The following is a 15,000-nucleotide window of genomic DNA, read 5'->3' on the forward strand; positions in this document are numbered from 1 at the left end:
GGAATTGTAAGTTAGTGGCAATAGCTAACAATTTTATTTTCACTACTAGTTTTAATTATTATGATATAACGTCCTTGCTTAGCATGATGCAATCTACTACGCTATGAAGAGAGTCGAAGATCACAAAGACAATAATTACATTCTTGAGCATTGCATTTTTGAAACTTATAAACTGAAGCCAGAAACTGAAGCCAGAGAAATTTTCTTCAATTGGTTATGATAATTAATACTGTCAATACTGTGATTTTCCACATCTTTCGTTTTTTCCAATATTATAAAATTAACATTAAGTAGAGGACACTTGTGAGTAAATTCATTCCATTCAGTCCATCATCTTTTTATACCTGCACGGCGCTGTATAAAAATTATAATTTATTCACCAACTAAGCAACAGATGCAGCTGTATCAACAATAACGTTCAATAGAATGCAATAAAACAACGAGACAATAGTTATCCAAACAGATTTCTAAACAAATGTTTGGTCAACGGTAGTGCACATTAAACATTAAACAACACGATGGAATTTTTGATCGATCTATGATATGATCGACACAGTGTCGATTGATAAAAGATTTTTTTCTAAATGCTACAATATCTTTTCCTAATATATTAAGAGGATAAATCTTTGAGCTGTTAATCTATTAAAAATCTATGGTAAGTAAGCTCTTCTGATTGTATACCGCTGCAAAGTGGGTAATTTTGGACGAAGTGGTAATAGTGGCCTATTCATAGTATTCATTATTTGTGAAACAATATTCAAACAAGATGTCTTTACATATTCAAACATCGTGAAACCCACAAAGAATCATCCGGTACCGGTTGTTCCTAAAAGAGCAAAGCTCATTCCTTAATTTTACCCTTGCAGCAGATTTTGAACTTATCAACAGTAACAAAATATATAAATAAATATCAATAAAACACCCAAATATGCAGAAACATTACATATTTGCAGTATTTTCGTTCAATGGTCTTTTCATCGACTAATTCATAAGGATCCGCACACCTTGCCGTTAATGCGCAAATAATGAATACTATGAATAGGCCACTATTACCACTGCGTCCAAAATTACCCACTTTGCAGCGGTATAAAATCAGAAGAGCTTACTTACCATAGATTTTTAATAGATTAACAGCTCAAAGATTTATCCTCTTAATATATTAGGAAAAGATATTGTAGCATTTAGAAAAAAATCTTTTATCAATCGACACTGTGTCGATCATATCATAGATCGATCAAAAATTCCATCGTGTTGTTTAATGTTTAATGTGCACTACCGTTGACCAAACATTTGTTTAGAAATCTGTTTGGATAACTATTGTCTCGTTGTTTTATTGCATTCTATTGAACGTTATTGTTGATACAGCTGCATCTGTTGCTTAGTTGGTGAATAAATTATAATTTTTATACAGCGCCGTGCAGGTATAAAAAGATGATGGACTGAATGGAATGAATTTACTCACAAGTGTCCTCTACTTAATGTTAATTTTATAATATTGGAAAAAACGAAAGATGTGGAAAATCACAGTATTGACAGTATTAATTATCATAACCAATTGAAGAAAATGTCTATGTTTAATTTTAATTCATTCACTTCATTTTTTCATTTAATTCATAGGCTACTGGCTATTCGCTCGATCAATGCAAAAGTATTTTCAGTGATTCAGCTAAGAGCCAGTTCTGGAAAGCAAAAAGGTACGAAACGATTACAGGAGTTGATATGGACTAAACTTTGGATTGCGTATTGAAGGCTGTTAATGTGGTAGACAACATGGGATACGCAAATTATCATGAACTCTACCAACTTATGAATAATATTGAACAACATCGAAACTACAATTTGGAAATATGCATTGGCAAGTCATTCCGATCCGAGCCCAAAATCAACTGTTCAAATGCGTTTTACAAGTGCATTATGAATACTGATTCGAAGGAAATGTTCAAGAAGGTGGTTAATGCCAGAGTGTGTAATTAATTTGACTGTTTGATAGAACCGATATGAAATAAAATTAAAATTCGAATAAAATACGAATTCCATGTTTCAAATACTTAAGGTAGATCGTCTACAGCATGAGTTGAATATGCAAAATAAATACATATACTTTCTATAATTCAATTAGTTAAGGTAATCATTATTTTTATTTTTAATTTTAAATGTAGGTCTCGTTTTCTAATAATCATAATTCAAGCATAAATTATTTAATTTTTAGTTCATTAGTGTTAAGGCTCAACAACCAGAACAATTTACAGAAACAATTCGCATGTGCTGGCTTATTTATTGGTTTTCTTAATATGACTATACAGTAGTGAACTCAGCGTGAAAAGGAACGTGATAACAATAGCTTAGGTGTCAACGTTATGTTAAAATGAACAAACAAAACAACAACAGTCAACAAGAGTAGTCAATGATAAAAAACAATAAATAAATAAATAGATGAAAAATTAAATGTAAATATAGTTTCACAAATCGTTAGTATACCATTTGATTCTCACGCGATTAGAAAAAGATTAAACATTTATTGGTAGCTGAAGCGACGCAAACTCATAAATTTTAAAATATCATATGATATGAATATGATTATATAAATAAAACAAAATTTACTGTTTGACAAGCTACAAGTAGTCAACAACGATTCCATAATCCATATTAAACACACCGATTTAAGACGGCTGATCAAACATCACTTGTGGTTTACAGTAGTTAAACGCAGTTGTGAAAAACATTATTGTGTATCATCTATTTGCTGAAATGACAGAACTGCAAACAAAACCAAAATGTCGAGCACTATAAAATGCAGCGAGGTGAATAAGGATAATCTCATAGGAACAATATGTTTAAACAGCTCTTGTACGCCGTTGGACTAGTATGGTGCTGGATGGCGTTTGTCCAGGTAAATCATTATTGCGCTTTTTTTATCTAATGGAAGCAGTTTTACTGTGTTCATATTAACCAATGGCAATGTTCCTCAGGCAGGAGAGCCAAAAACTGTGGAGGAATGTGAAAAAAATATTCCATCTTCATTGAAAGATCGCATCTGTGAACTGCGCCAGTATACACCCGACACCAGCCCAGACATGGACAAGCATATGCAGTGCGTGTTGCATGTTGTAGGATTTGTCGATCGAAACGGTGAAGTTGAGGTAGGTTGTGAGATGGCCTTCACTTTCGTTTTATAATCGAACACTTTGTTCTTACTACGCCGGTTTCACCGCCGAACAGTTCCAAGAGCTGTTGGGATTGCTAACAATCGCTGAACCGCGAGGAAAACATGCAGAAAACATAAAGAAGTGCGTAGCCGAATCCGCTAAGGTTAATGCCAGCAAAAAAGCAAATACTTTTTACACCTGCTTTTTGACCACGGATTCTGTCGAGGCTTTCAAACTGTCAGTCGACTTTGTGGAACTGATTCGAGCAGGCAAACTAAAGCCAAATTCTCAATTCAACGCCGGGCAGATCAAGGCGCTTATCAAGGAGATAGATGATGGTTTGTGCGACTGAATCGTAATAGCTGACCTATTATCTGTGCTGCTACATCATTGATGTACAGATCAAAAATAAATCTACTAATCTCAATGCAAACTACGCAATTGAAAAATTCATTTAATTTATTCAACCAATACATAACATGCTCTTAGAGTGAGACGTTGATAGCAGTATGTGTATGAACCTCTCATCGAGTGCATTCTAACAACTAAGCGGTATTTTAAAATAATTTTATAATAATTGATTCAGTACCTATTGAGGCATTTCTAGGAACGCATTTCATTCGGATGATTACAGAGGATCCAGCGTATGGTGCGCTTATTTCGATAGAACTGCAACGTCCGTTGCTGGGTTGATCAGCTTGATTAGGCACTTGTTTGTTCTACACTCTATTTGATCGCCACATAACCCCAATCATGTCGCAATGTTTGTTTTCTCATGGGGCATGCATTGCTGTTTGGTGATTGTGATTCATATATCTCCTAACACAACTTCTATGCTACACTAGTATGCTTATCGTCAGTACATCTTTGTCTCTGAGCCAAGAAGGTTGTGTTTTGTGGCAAAATGAAAGGTTACGGTATAATCGTTGGCGGGATTTTATTGCAACTGCTGGTTCTAATTCCCATACCATTGCAAGCTCAAACTGTGGCCAAGTGTATTAGCGATATTTCCGATTTATCGCGGACGAAAGTGTGTGATCTTCGACAGTATCGCCTAGCGGTCGGCGATGATGCAGATAGATATGTAAAGTGTACTCTAGCAGCTATCGGATTCGTGGCCGATGATGGCTCTGTTCAGGTGCCTATGCCCAACATGTTACACCAATCCATGCTTTAACTGGCTTTACCTTTTCATAGCGAAATGTTGTCTTGTCTGCTTTGGACGAGGTGGAGTCACACGATGGTATCTACACCGACAGTGTGGACGCGTGCTTGTCGCGAACTAGGAAGCTGTCAGGAGCTCAACGACCCAATGGTTTCTTCTCTTGCATGTTGGCGACAGAATCGGCCGGAAACTTCCAAGACGCTCTCGAACTGCGCGAACTCAAGACGGCTTCCCAGTGGCCTGCACATCAAGCTTTCGATAGAACCAAAGTGCAACAGCAGATGCAAGAAGTGAACCGCCAGTTGCAATGCAAATAAATATCCTCACACTGGGTCGCTAGTGGGGTTGATGATTAGGATTTCAATAATTTAAATGAGGAAAGATATAAGCTATCCCTTGAAGCTACAAAAGCAGCTTACCAACGGAAGGTAATCCGTAGCAAGCAGGTGTCATCTTAGGCTCGTAATGACCGTACCCACGCACGGTCTACGCGAACATCCGAAGGAGATGGTAGCTTTTTTATATTGGCTCAATTAAATGTCACTGGCAGCGGCACCTTACAGGCTTTACGCTAAAAATACGAGTCCGATGGGCCCTAATGCCGGTCCCTACAGTGCTATTGAAGTGGTGTAGAAAGAGCGTTCTGGAGAGTTACTGCATACGTACGGAATTATCAACCGTGCCGCACCAAACGAGGAAACGCGGCAGGGACCCTGCGGCTCCAGCCAACCTTAATCCTTTCGGCCGCTGTCAAGTGGCAAATAAATAAATAAATAATCTATTTTCGTAGGTGTTACGCGGCTTGCGCACACTACGGCCGCCCGAAGGATACGGCCTACGCAAAATCTGTTAAAACGAGAGCTCACGAGTTTCTTGAGCTGAGCGCGCTTTTCTTTATTTTAATTGAAAAATAGCTACTCGCTTGCTGTCGCGACTGTTCGCGTCGAGAGGTTTGCACAGGTAACAGAGAAGTGTAGCCGGGAGGCGCCAATTTAAATTTCATGAAAATAAATGACTGGGGCTGCATCTCAAGCGCTATCTCAATTCCGGCATCCAAGGTATCCCAACAAAGGCTACACTCACTCAGGTGCTGTTGCTTAGTTTAGTGGCGCCCATCGTCAACTATCGTGGTAGGCCATAGGGTGTCATGCACTGTAGCAGCATTGTTCTAGGCCTGAACATAGCAGCCAAACACATCGATGTCGAGACCTAGAGCAAAGGAGCAATGGTCACTAGGAACGGCTTCGTTTAATCGTTTGTCATAAAAATCAATTCTTCGCACTTAATTATCTGGCCACGCCACACACATCTATAGGCTCTAGCACGAAGTACGTGCCCTACGATCACGGTGGATCTATTTAGTTTTTAATTGAAAAGTGGGGTCTTAAAGAAGGCTTCGGGAACCTACAGGGTATAGTATGCTGCAGCAATGCAAGATGCGTCGTGATGGTGGTCGTAAGTGTGGCCTTGATGTTGGTGGCGACGATAACGAAATATTAACCTTCCTTATGTCTCTGCTGCGTGTTGCGGAGTCCACAGATAAAGTAAGTGCGTTTAACGCCCACTCATGCTCGCATTGCACTTGTGTTGCAGCGTCGCAATGTAAGGTGGAAAGTGGTTCCCAGATTCTGTGGTTTGTCGTCACATTAGCGACGGGTGGATTACTATAAAACGGTTGAGAATGCGCAAGAACCATTTACTACTTTGGCGATGTTTATTACCAACCGATCACCTCTGTGGTTGGTGGTGGTGCTGGCCGAGCACACCTGTGGTTGGCTATGGGCTATTCAATAGATTGGAGTCTCAACGATTAACAATAAAAGTTTTATAATAACTAATTTACCGACAACAATTTATGCACTGTTGTGACGTCCTGTTTGAGTCTGCTGATCATCACATCGGGCCTTGTCAAGAGCTAGAATTTGCAATTTCGTTTGTTCTCGGTTGTAGGGTAATTTATGCAGCATGTGCGACAGGTTACCCGAACGAATCTCCCGATAGTCGAACGCCTCCTTAAATGCATCAGCCAAGGTACCTTCGAGCAAGCAGGTGTACATTTGTAGACTCCGTTTGATGACCGGAACCTCGATACTGGCATAGTTGTCAGAGCAATCCCGTACATGAGTTAATATTGTGTCATTAAGCGACGAAACAAGTTGATAATCGCGTAATATTTCTGATACCTAAAGATTGAATTAGTAGTGGTGTGAGATTTGGGGAAATAAAATATAGTTCAAAAGGATTACATCAATCAAACCCGATGAGGTGATGTAACGAAAGCCTCTGAAGATGCAATCGATGTGCTTCTCCATTTCCGTTGTCCGATTACTGATCTGGTAACTTCGTATGAGGCAGATATCGCTCCTTAGCTCTTCACTCATGTGATGCTCACAGAAATCTACAACCGTTTTGTTGGGGTTTCGTTCGTCCGATCCCTGTGGAATAGAAACAATTAAATTGCAGGAGCTTGAATCCTGCTATATATGTTACAGCTATAAATTGCTATTATAGCTTTTACCTTTTGACGATACCAATTATCCAGCACAATCGGATCACGTAAAAACAATTGAAAAAAAGTGTTTTGGTGCCTGTGGAAAACCGGTTCAAATGCTGCAAAAAGACTTTCAGAAGCAGAGCTTTGTACCACAGCACGATATAAATCATCGCTAAATGATTGTACGGACTCCACACTCAAATTCATCCAGTTACCATACGTTCGATGCTGATTTGTCAGTATTAGCGTCTGTAAAACATACAACATTTTTATTCAGGTGTTTGCAATTCTAGAAGCACATTTGGATAAAAATCGAAAAGCTACTTTGAACATCTGGTGATGATCATCATAAAGCTGCAGCTTTGTGAGGACACAGTTAAGGAAGTCAGGGGATCGGTCTGTTTTACGCATGTAGCTGCTGTTGGTGGCCAACAACCAATCGGATGCATCACGTTCACGGTCACTGCTCTGATCGTCGCTCGCAGCAGCAAACAACTCGAAGCATCGCAAATGAACAAACAGCGTGTCGTCTGGTGATAGGTGGTCACCAGCTGATTCGAACTTGCCCCGACGATCACCAGAACCCGTTCTTATCAGTACTAGAAGCAAAGGCGGAATCAGAAGTAACATGAACTGCATAACTCTGGGTGTGCACTTTGTACGTAGGAACGAACTGCACCGTCTGGAATTGCAGCCAATACTAAGGCTCAGTATAGAGCGTCTGTTTGCTTTTGCTTCAAATGCGTATTTGATATTCTGCATCTGGCATCGGCTGTATGATAACTACGTGATAAAACTCAATTCGTGCGCAAAATGAAATGTTTCAAAGAAAGCATGGTTTTCAATGCTTAAGAACGGTGATATCCATGTATATATTTATTTTAATGGTTTTTTTTTATAAAACAGTGTATCAGTATTTTAGAATACGTTTTAATATAAATTAAAACATATTCTAAAAGGTGCCTTTTAGCAATCTATGAAAAAAATATCGATATTGTGTTTTGGGAAGATCAGAAAAGCCGACCAGCGTAGCTCACTTCTAGTTTGATTAGTGTGTATTCAATTAGTATTCAATCTTCGAGCGTACATAGTGATAACATTCAAGTCTGTTCTTTAGCTCACTCGTGTCTCAGTCGAGTCACGCCGCCAGATATGCTAAACGGCGTTCAAGACTCACGAAGTCGTACCATGATACTGATTTTGTGTTCACAGTTACCCTTCCCAGGCAATGTTTCAACACGTTCTATCGAAAAAATCGATTCTCCAAACACTTTAAATAGGAGCATCGAACCGGATGAACGACAACGGAATCGCATTGTCTCCTAGCTGAGTGGTTATAATGACTCCTTTTGATATGATATCCGTGAGAAAATTATGATTAAAAAAAGGTTAATAATAAAAATACCCCCCTTTTGCGTACTGCCAACACCAAAATGGAACAACACAGTGAGGGAATCTGCAGCGAGCGCGAAGAAAGTAGACCAAAAATGGTTCGTGCCCTGAAGATTAGCCAGAAGTGTGGATATTTTTCCCTAAGGCCAGGTTTACTGTACTATTATAATATATAGGTGGCAAGGGTAACGAAGGAAGAAACACGACTACCTAGCGATGGGTGAGTTGGGTTAAAACTTTCTTTGGTGATTGGCATGGCGAGCATACCTCGTGAGGAAATGAGAAGTTTTGGATTTTTGCTCTTTGAAATGAAATCATCATTATTTCTGATATGGATTATTGTCAGTGACGGCTAAATTGCACAGAAAAAATAATGGGTTAATTGAATATTAGCGAAGCAAAACGGTTGTCTAAGACATTTGAAATTAATTATGCTGTTATATATGTTGAAGGATTCTAAAGAGTCCGAAGCACATGAAACACGAAACACTGCATTGAAGCATATGACTGATATTTTGCATATCAGCTTATACACCAATAAGACAGATGCTATTCGTTGTAACCAATGTTAACTAGGACAAAAATAATGATAATCCACTGATTGAAACATTATGTTTGTCCTAGGTGTGCCACAGAATCCGCTTGCAAGGCTTTTTCCCTGTTGTTTATTAAATGGGAGCCCCTTCGAGCGGGGTGTGAACCACCACTTACAGAAATGAATGAATGAAAAGTAAATTGAAAAGAGAAATAAAACGACACGCGTCCAACGTTCGTAGAAGACAATATGCTTCCTGGTACCATAAATTCAAGTGTGTGCTGGAAAGTGTGTATCGATGAGAAGTAAGTTTTCCCATCGGCCATTGGTTACATCAACCCTCATCGAATCAAAAGCACTCTTCGTGAAGGATCCAGTCGATTCCAGACAGGACCGGGGTGTGCTCCTCACTTGGTGGTGCTGAGACATACAAACACATATGAGATGCTTGGATAACGCCACGAAGGTAGGCGATTAACCCGTAAAGATGAATTTATGCCACCACAGAGATGGTTGATGGTTGCTTGCTTCACACAGCACAGCCAAACAGTCAGCATGGGGTCGCTGACGAGACTTTCGCTGGACCGATTTCGTAACGCGGTGGCACCCTCAGAGACGGCATGTTTCTGGGGCTCTTCTGTAGAGAGCTTCTAGCACGATTGCGATCTAAACGAGATCGATCCACAACACCACTGCTGCCGGACGATTTCGAGAAAGCGGAGGTTATGTTTGCCAATGCCGCAGGTTGGTGGGAGCAGGATGGAGGAAACATAATCGTAAAATTAAATAAAACCACTGCAACACCGCCAGAATGCATCGCGGAACGCACTACTGGACGGCCCAGGTGGTCTGTCATGCTGAAGAAAGCAAACTGGAGCTTAGAAGGGACATGGCCAGGGAGTGTTTAGTCTGGGCGTTTGAGTAAATATGATTGACAAAAATGCATATGCGCATCAAAAGGTGTCTGCGGAACGTCTTTCATCGGGTAGGATTTCGTTGTCTGTTTGCTGTCTGTTCTTACGTATTACTGCCATTCGCTCCCTGGCCTCGCAAAAGTATGCCTACAGTACATCGTCGTCGATTTTGCTGAGTTTGCTCAAGTGATAACCGAAGATAAAACTAAACTGGATTCAATTTACATATCATTGGCACGCTGTAGGAAATACACTCTGGTATTACGCGTTAGTTAAATTATTGAATTACATCTCAATAATCTAATAACCATTAAACTAATTATCTGGTTCTTATATCTGAGCTTCCGCCGATTAAGTCTTCGCCAATCGATCAAAGTCGCGTGCGCGAAGCCAGTCATCGGCCTCATTTATCATCATTGCTGGCTACCAGTGGGTTCCAGTATTGAGCATAATTTTTTTGGGGGTTTCCTGCATCGCGATACCGGTGGAGGTTGTTGACTTTTCGCACGCGAGTCGCGCTGCGTCGCAATGGCGTCGATCGCCGATAAGAAAAGTCTCCTCAACAGTGACCGAGCTAGACAGCCTAGCGACACACCGTAGACGAGCTCTTGTTTGTTGTTCGTTTAAATGGATTCTGTGTGAGCACAGATTATCGAGTAAAGTGTTACAAAATAGTCAGGCTAAATATTCGAGGTTTCGTTGAGCCGTTTTGTTCATCTCCTTCTTTCTTTACGCAATTCACAATAACATAAACTGTTGAGGTATATCAAACAAATTTTAAAAATATCTATATTACTTTTAACTTCTTGTCATTTGCGGGGTGTTTAGCAGAAGCAAATAGATTTGGTTGATTTGTTTAATAAAAGTGTTTCAAATGTATCTCAATAAATTTAATAACTTCCTCTCTAATTCTCTCTCTGAATTTATATACCTTTCTTTTGAGTGGAATTCCCGCCCCGGTTCTCAATTGGAGTAGCACGCTTTGGCCGCAAATACAGAATCATAACAGGGGCCGCTAGGCTCAGTCGTGATGCTTGATTTTCATCTTGCATCTGAATCCGGCAAGGCAGCATGTACCGCCGGTAAGTAAGCTAATAAATTGAAACCATATCTTCTCGGCAAGGGGTCAGCTTTCGCGTGGCGAAAAGACCGCACGACGAAAGAGATTCGAAGCGCAATGAAGGAACGATGACTTCTCATCCAGTGCGACCTATGCTCCATTAATCAGTTCACTTTTGATAATTTTGTTTACACATTTCCTGCATACATCCGCAAATTCACACTGGGTGCGGCGAGGTAGACGAACGTTATTTAATGCCTTGACCCAACACAAGGTGAAGCTAGTGGTGATGGTGACAACGTTGGAAAACGATCACCCTAGCGAACCTGACTGCAAGACCAACCCAAAAATGATTGCAGAAAGTGTAATTGAGAATCGCCAATTCAAAAGATTGCAGAAGACAAGTAGTTCGTTGGATGTTCCGGGACGCCCGAGCGGCGAATCACATCGCCAGGCGTCCTTGCGTACACCATATGCAACACACTCATGTGCGACGTAAGAGCTAAAAGCGCAGCGAAAGATCACTTGACATCAAAATGCTTTTAATTAATTAGCGTTTAGAGAAGCTGGAGACACATACTGGTGGTCAGACAGCTTTGGTGTGTGCGTCTTTGCACCTTCATGTTGCACGGGTATCACAGGGCTCACCGGTGGGAGGTCGCACTTCCTATGCTCAAGAGTACAACACTGGATAAACGGCAGCTGTGTAAAAATGGCTCGCCGGAATGGAGAATTGGAAGATGGAAACTGGATCCACTTGGCTTATGTTCAACCATCATTATTTGGATGTGGCTTTTAGAAGATTCCGCCCGATCGCGTAATCCATTTATCACGCCAGAGCCACTGACCACGGGCGCTACTGATAGCGAGCACCACTCCGAAACCTCTTACCAGCGATTCGACCCCAGGCGGTCGTTGGCTATCGAAAACCTGTTCTGCTTGACTGCCTTCTTGAGGAGGCGCTTACTGCTGGAAGTGCTGAACTGAGGGAGTCAGTCGTAAGCAGCAATATATGCGGGACGACTCGCGCGATCCTCTGTCAAGTTAAATATTGTTCTGCCACTTTAGCCAGTTGGGAAGAGGCTTTCTCACGGCTAATTGATCAATTAGAGGAGAAGAGGCGTTCCTCCGCCTTACCTCTACTATCGTCAAGCTATCTGGTCAACGGACACTGATCCCTGATCGGCGATCTGGCGAACGTTGACACTGATCCCCGACAAGACATTCCACTTGTTCGATCGAGCGCCAAAAACGGATCTGTTGGGCATTTCGGTTTCATACTATATCGCAGCATGAGAGCCACTGACGTATGACTCACTGGGATTGAGAGTCGAGAACGTTTACGAAGAAACAGGTTCGAAACGAGATTCCGAGGACGGATTAGCGAAAACACCTACCGTGTCTAATGTGATGAACCTTGTTGGACCTTGGAAATTAGCACAAAGTGATTCGTTTATACAAATTCAGTTCCTGGTGTTTCGAGAAGACAAGAAGTTGAACAGTGTTTAATTGAGGCATCCAAATACATGGATCAGGAATGTTTGAATAATTCCTGTAGATGTATTAAATGCATTTTCGTAGAAGTAACTACTATAATTTACGTAGCAGTAACTATGTACGGTAGTATGTAACGGCTTACAAAAGAGCTTAGATATTTTACAGTATTGATGTTCGAATTTAGTCCACCCCAAAAGAAATTGTTAAGAAAGGCAAAGCATTATTTTGAATGATTGACGAGTAACCATGTGCTGTCTTTTTTAGGTTCACGTAATCGGTAATCGTATCTACCCATTACTCATACACATTCTATATTCGGGAATCTATTTAGGTTTAAGATTTACGATATTTTATTGCTATTGGCGAACAAGTGATTTTTTACACAAATGTGATTTGTTAGAAGTATTCCACCAAACTTTTACTGCCGCACGGGTATAGTAAGAGATCGTTTACCATGCTCTCAGTAACTCTTCCACGAGCATTATGATTGAGATCGTGACCTGTCATCGCACAAGGCCTCACAATCACATTCCGCTCATACTCAGCTCAATTTCTCATCGTTTCTGCCGCCACTTTCCCAGGACGATCGATCTTGCGCATCGATTAATCTTGGTGTGAACAAACTTCACGACGGGACCTCCCATCGCTGAGCCTCGGTTCGATTACGTCGTCACTGTTGTCGGTGGTTCTTTCCCGAATTCCTAGTTCGTTGCCGTCTCGTGTGATCCACTCAAAGTGATCCACTTTCGAGGGGAACAGGCATAGATTAAGATGATCAATTATGCAAAACGTAACCATTTGCTGTTGGTTCAAGCTTCGATGTCCCAAAAGTGCACCGCTTCCGAAGATTAGTGTCAAACGTGTCGTTCGGTTTTTCGGTTCCCTTCCCATTCGGATCACTTTCCACTCTATCTCCGAGTAGTATTGATGGATGCGTGGAGCTTATATTGTTTCTAGCCGTGTATAGTTCAAGTTTAAGAGGATGATGCTCACAGCACGAGCTTCTGAGCAGCAGATCATTTTCGTGAGAAACTTGTTGGATCATAGATACACAAAGGAAGCTTTGCGAGAGATAAATAATCCGATACATACTAGCGGTATTGTCGGTGCCATTTGTTTGTGGCACTTTGTGTTCAATTCTTCCGACATGCCTAATCATAAATCACTGCTTATCGCACTGTTGGTGTTTGTTTGTGCATTGAATTGCGGCTTTATAATTTTGCTTACTCATGTTGTCATAGGCATGCACATGCCGGCATTCCGCACTGCAGAAATATCTTTTGTTGCGAATGAATTATTGCAAAGCACATTCCTTTCGCCGTGAAGCGCAAACTTGTTCTTTACACAGCTGAGCATAACCTACACCTAGCTTAAAATCACCTTTGTACTGATTTTGGAATCCATCGTTCCATGCCGATAAAAGCTTCCTTCCTGAATCGTTAAATCAGTCCAATCTACACTGTATTGAGTAGCGTACTACCGCTCCCTAGAGGCTTGTAGTGCGCGAAGTCAAACGGGCGTCCCATAAATCAAACTAACCACCCTCAAGCATGTCGTTTCGGTCCTGGCCACTGCCGTTTCAGGTCCAAATGGTAGTCGCGTGCAGTGGCGCTAGTCGTATAATTTGTTTACTAATTAAATACCCAACCTTAAAGCCTATCAACTATCACCGCGGTCCAATGGTGTGGCCGCCGACTTTGGCGTAAGTGTCTGACAGAACGGAGACTGCGGTGCAGCGATAGCAGTGGCTGCGCAGATTAGAGCACCTAGCGAGGATTTGGAACGTGCCCGCTAGCTACACTATCACGGCTAATCACATGACACATTGGGAATGTGCAAAGGGGGGAATGTGCGTAAAAGGTGGAAAAGACAGAAGGCACAAGAAGGGAATAGGAGAAAGGAGAAGAGATATCTAATTTATAATTTATATTTATCATTTCAATGCACGCAATTCGATCTTTCGATCGGTGATTTAGGTACCCTGCAGTCAGGCTTCGGTATTTGCAAGATAAATGTGAATGTAAATAGCCACCGTACATCAGTGCACACCTGGTAGAAGGCTGAATACAGAGTTCGTTTCGCAGTTCGATTGACGGGCGCATGATCGGCGCGGTACGATTTATGGAGAGCCACACCTTTGCTGATCGAGAAAACAAAACGTTTGGTGGTGACAGAGCGGGGTGATTTCGAGATAACGAAGGGCTAACGACTCTTCGTAGACAGTCAGGCAACATTTTATTATCGTTCTGGGAGCGCATTTCCTGCATTTTTCTGGCACACGTCACATTATTTGGGAAGGCAGGGGTGTTAATTAAAAAGACTTAAATTTCACTCTGTAGGCACGTGTCCTAGAGTAAGAGGGTTACGTGAACTCGTGCATTCGCTTTCGAGAATTGCTGTTCTGTCCATGCTAGGAAGACCAGTAGAGGAAGTCATAAAGTTAATTTTTAATAGTTCGGTTAATGTGGAATATTCGCTTCATTTTCGGACCTCTCAGTTCGGGGACGGAGAGTTTCAAACGACGATTATATCCACGGATGACTTAGTAATTTTCTATTCATCAGGTGAATTGATTGCAAGCATTTGACAAGAAACTATCACAGGATCTTATCCGCAAACATGTTTCTCTACTTTGTTCATTTCGGCTATTACTTTCTGGGCATCGTAGGTGTTTCCCTTCACAATATATGCATAGTCAGCCGAACGTACATCACGGTAATCGAACGCTAGCTTAAATTCCTCCCTAATATCGCTGTTAATCAAACAGGAATAATAATCGTAGGGCTGTATGCCCCGA

General features: G+C 41.2%; 5 protein-coding genes across 11 annotated transcripts in view; 3 read left to right on the plus strand and 2 right to left on the minus strand.

The window, feature by feature from the left end:
- Positions 1–2,031, plus strand: part of LOC125948259 (uncharacterized) — a 2,400-nt gene extending 369 nt beyond the window's left edge. Inside the window, exons 2-3 of the mRNA XM_049674157.1 lie at positions 1–6; positions 1,618–2,031. The exon at positions 1–6 is cut by the window's left edge and continues 162 nt beyond it. Coding sequence (XP_049530114.1) covers positions 1–6; positions 1,618–1,728 — 117 coding nt within the window. The 3' untranslated portion in view covers positions 1,729–2,031. The remainder of the gene's footprint in view (positions 7–1,617) is intronic.
- A 724-nt stretch (positions 2,032–2,755) lies between these two features.
- LOC125948258 (37 kDa salivary gland allergen Aed a 2-like) lies at positions 2,756–3,579 on the plus strand. Its single transcript, XM_049674156.1, has 3 exons — positions 2,756–2,890; positions 2,970–3,140; positions 3,220–3,579. Exons 1-3 carry the CDS (start codon positions 2,831–2,833, stop codon positions 3,496–3,498), a joined length of 510 nt encoding a protein of 169 aa, XP_049530113.1. The 5' UTR covers positions 2,756–2,830; the 3' UTR covers positions 3,499–3,579.
- A 118-nt stretch (positions 3,580–3,697) lies between these two features.
- LOC125948257 (uncharacterized) lies at positions 3,698–4,669 on the plus strand. The gene is made up of 2 exons (XM_049674155.1): positions 3,698–4,284; positions 4,344–4,669. Exons 1-2 carry the CDS (start codon positions 4,051–4,053, stop codon positions 4,626–4,628), a joined length of 519 nt encoding a protein of 172 aa, XP_049530112.1. The 5' UTR covers positions 3,698–4,050; the 3' UTR covers positions 4,629–4,669.
- A 127-nt stretch (positions 4,670–4,796) lies between these two features.
- Positions 4,797–7,488, minus strand: LOC125948254 (37 kDa salivary gland allergen Aed a 2-like). Of its 5 annotated transcripts, none has more exons than XR_007468561.1 (6): positions 7,130–7,488; positions 6,830–7,054; positions 6,558–6,746; positions 6,155–6,494; positions 5,720–5,975; positions 4,797–5,520 (listed from the first exon to the last, which is right to left on the minus strand). XR_007468561.1 is itself a non-coding variant. In XM_049674149.1 (6 exons), exons 1-5 carry the CDS (start codon positions 7,442–7,444, stop codon positions 6,165–6,167), a joined length of 993 nt encoding a protein of 330 aa, XP_049530106.1. In that variant the 5' UTR covers positions 7,445–7,488; the 3' UTR covers positions 4,797–5,975; positions 6,155–6,164. The 5 variants fall into 5 exon arrangements, 4 of the variants coding, with proteins under 4 accessions (XP_049530106.1, XP_049530104.1, XP_049530105.1 ...); XM_049674149.1 differs by having other exon boundaries at positions 4,797–5,975; positions 6,155–6,226; positions 6,293–6,494; XM_049674147.1 differs by having other exon boundaries at positions 4,797–5,975.
- Positions 7,489–14,419: 6,931 nt separating this feature from the next.
- LOC125948255 (37 kDa salivary gland allergen Aed a 2-like) overlaps positions 14,420–15,000 on the minus strand; it is a 136,492-nt gene continuing 135,911 nt past the window's right edge. For all 3 annotated transcript variants that reach the window (XM_049674152.1, XM_049674151.1, XM_049674153.1), the window contains exon 5: positions 14,420–15,000. This exon is cut by the window's right edge and continues 80 nt beyond it. In XM_049674152.1, coding sequence (XP_049530109.1) covers positions 14,811–15,000 — 190 coding nt within the window. In that variant the 3' untranslated portion in view covers positions 14,420–14,810.

This window comes from Anopheles darlingi, chromosome 2 (assembly GCF_943734745.1).
Source record: "Anopheles darlingi chromosome 2, idAnoDarlMG_H_01, whole genome shotgun sequence".
In the NCBI taxonomy this organism is placed as follows: Eukaryota; Metazoa; Arthropoda; class Insecta; order Diptera; family Culicidae; genus Anopheles; species Anopheles darlingi.

Coding starts and splice junctions, on each gene's coding strand:
- LOC125948258 (XM_049674156.1), top strand. CDS start 2,831: ATGTTTAAACAGCTCTTGTACGCCGTTGGACTAGTATGGTGCTGGATG. Junction 2,891..2,969: donor GCTGGATGGCGTTTGTCCAG/GTAAATCATTAT, acceptor AATGTTCCTCAG/GCAGGAGAGCCAAAAACTGT. Junction 3,141..3,219: donor ATCGAAACGGTGAAGTTGAG/GTAGGTTGTGAG, acceptor ACCGCCGAACAG/TTCCAAGAGCTGTTGGGATT.
- LOC125948257 (XM_049674155.1), top strand. CDS start 4,051: ATGAAAGGTTACGGTATAATCGTTGGCGGGATTTTATTGCAACTGCTG. Junction 4,285..4,343: donor CCGATGATGGCTCTGTTCAG/GTGCCTATGCCC, acceptor ACCTTTTCATAG/CGAAATGTTGTCTTGTCTGC.
- LOC125948254 (XM_049674147.1), bottom strand. CDS start 7,444: ATGCAGTTCATGTTACTTCTGATTCCGCCTTTGCTTCTAGTACTGATA. Junction 7,055..7,129: donor ATCATCACCAGATGTTCAAA/GTAGCTTTTCGA, acceptor TATGTTTTACAG/ACGCTAATACTGACAAATCA. Junction 6,495..6,557: donor CCTCATCGGGTTTGATTGAT/GTAATCCTTTTG, acceptor TTCAATCTTTAG/GTATCAGAAATATTACGCGA.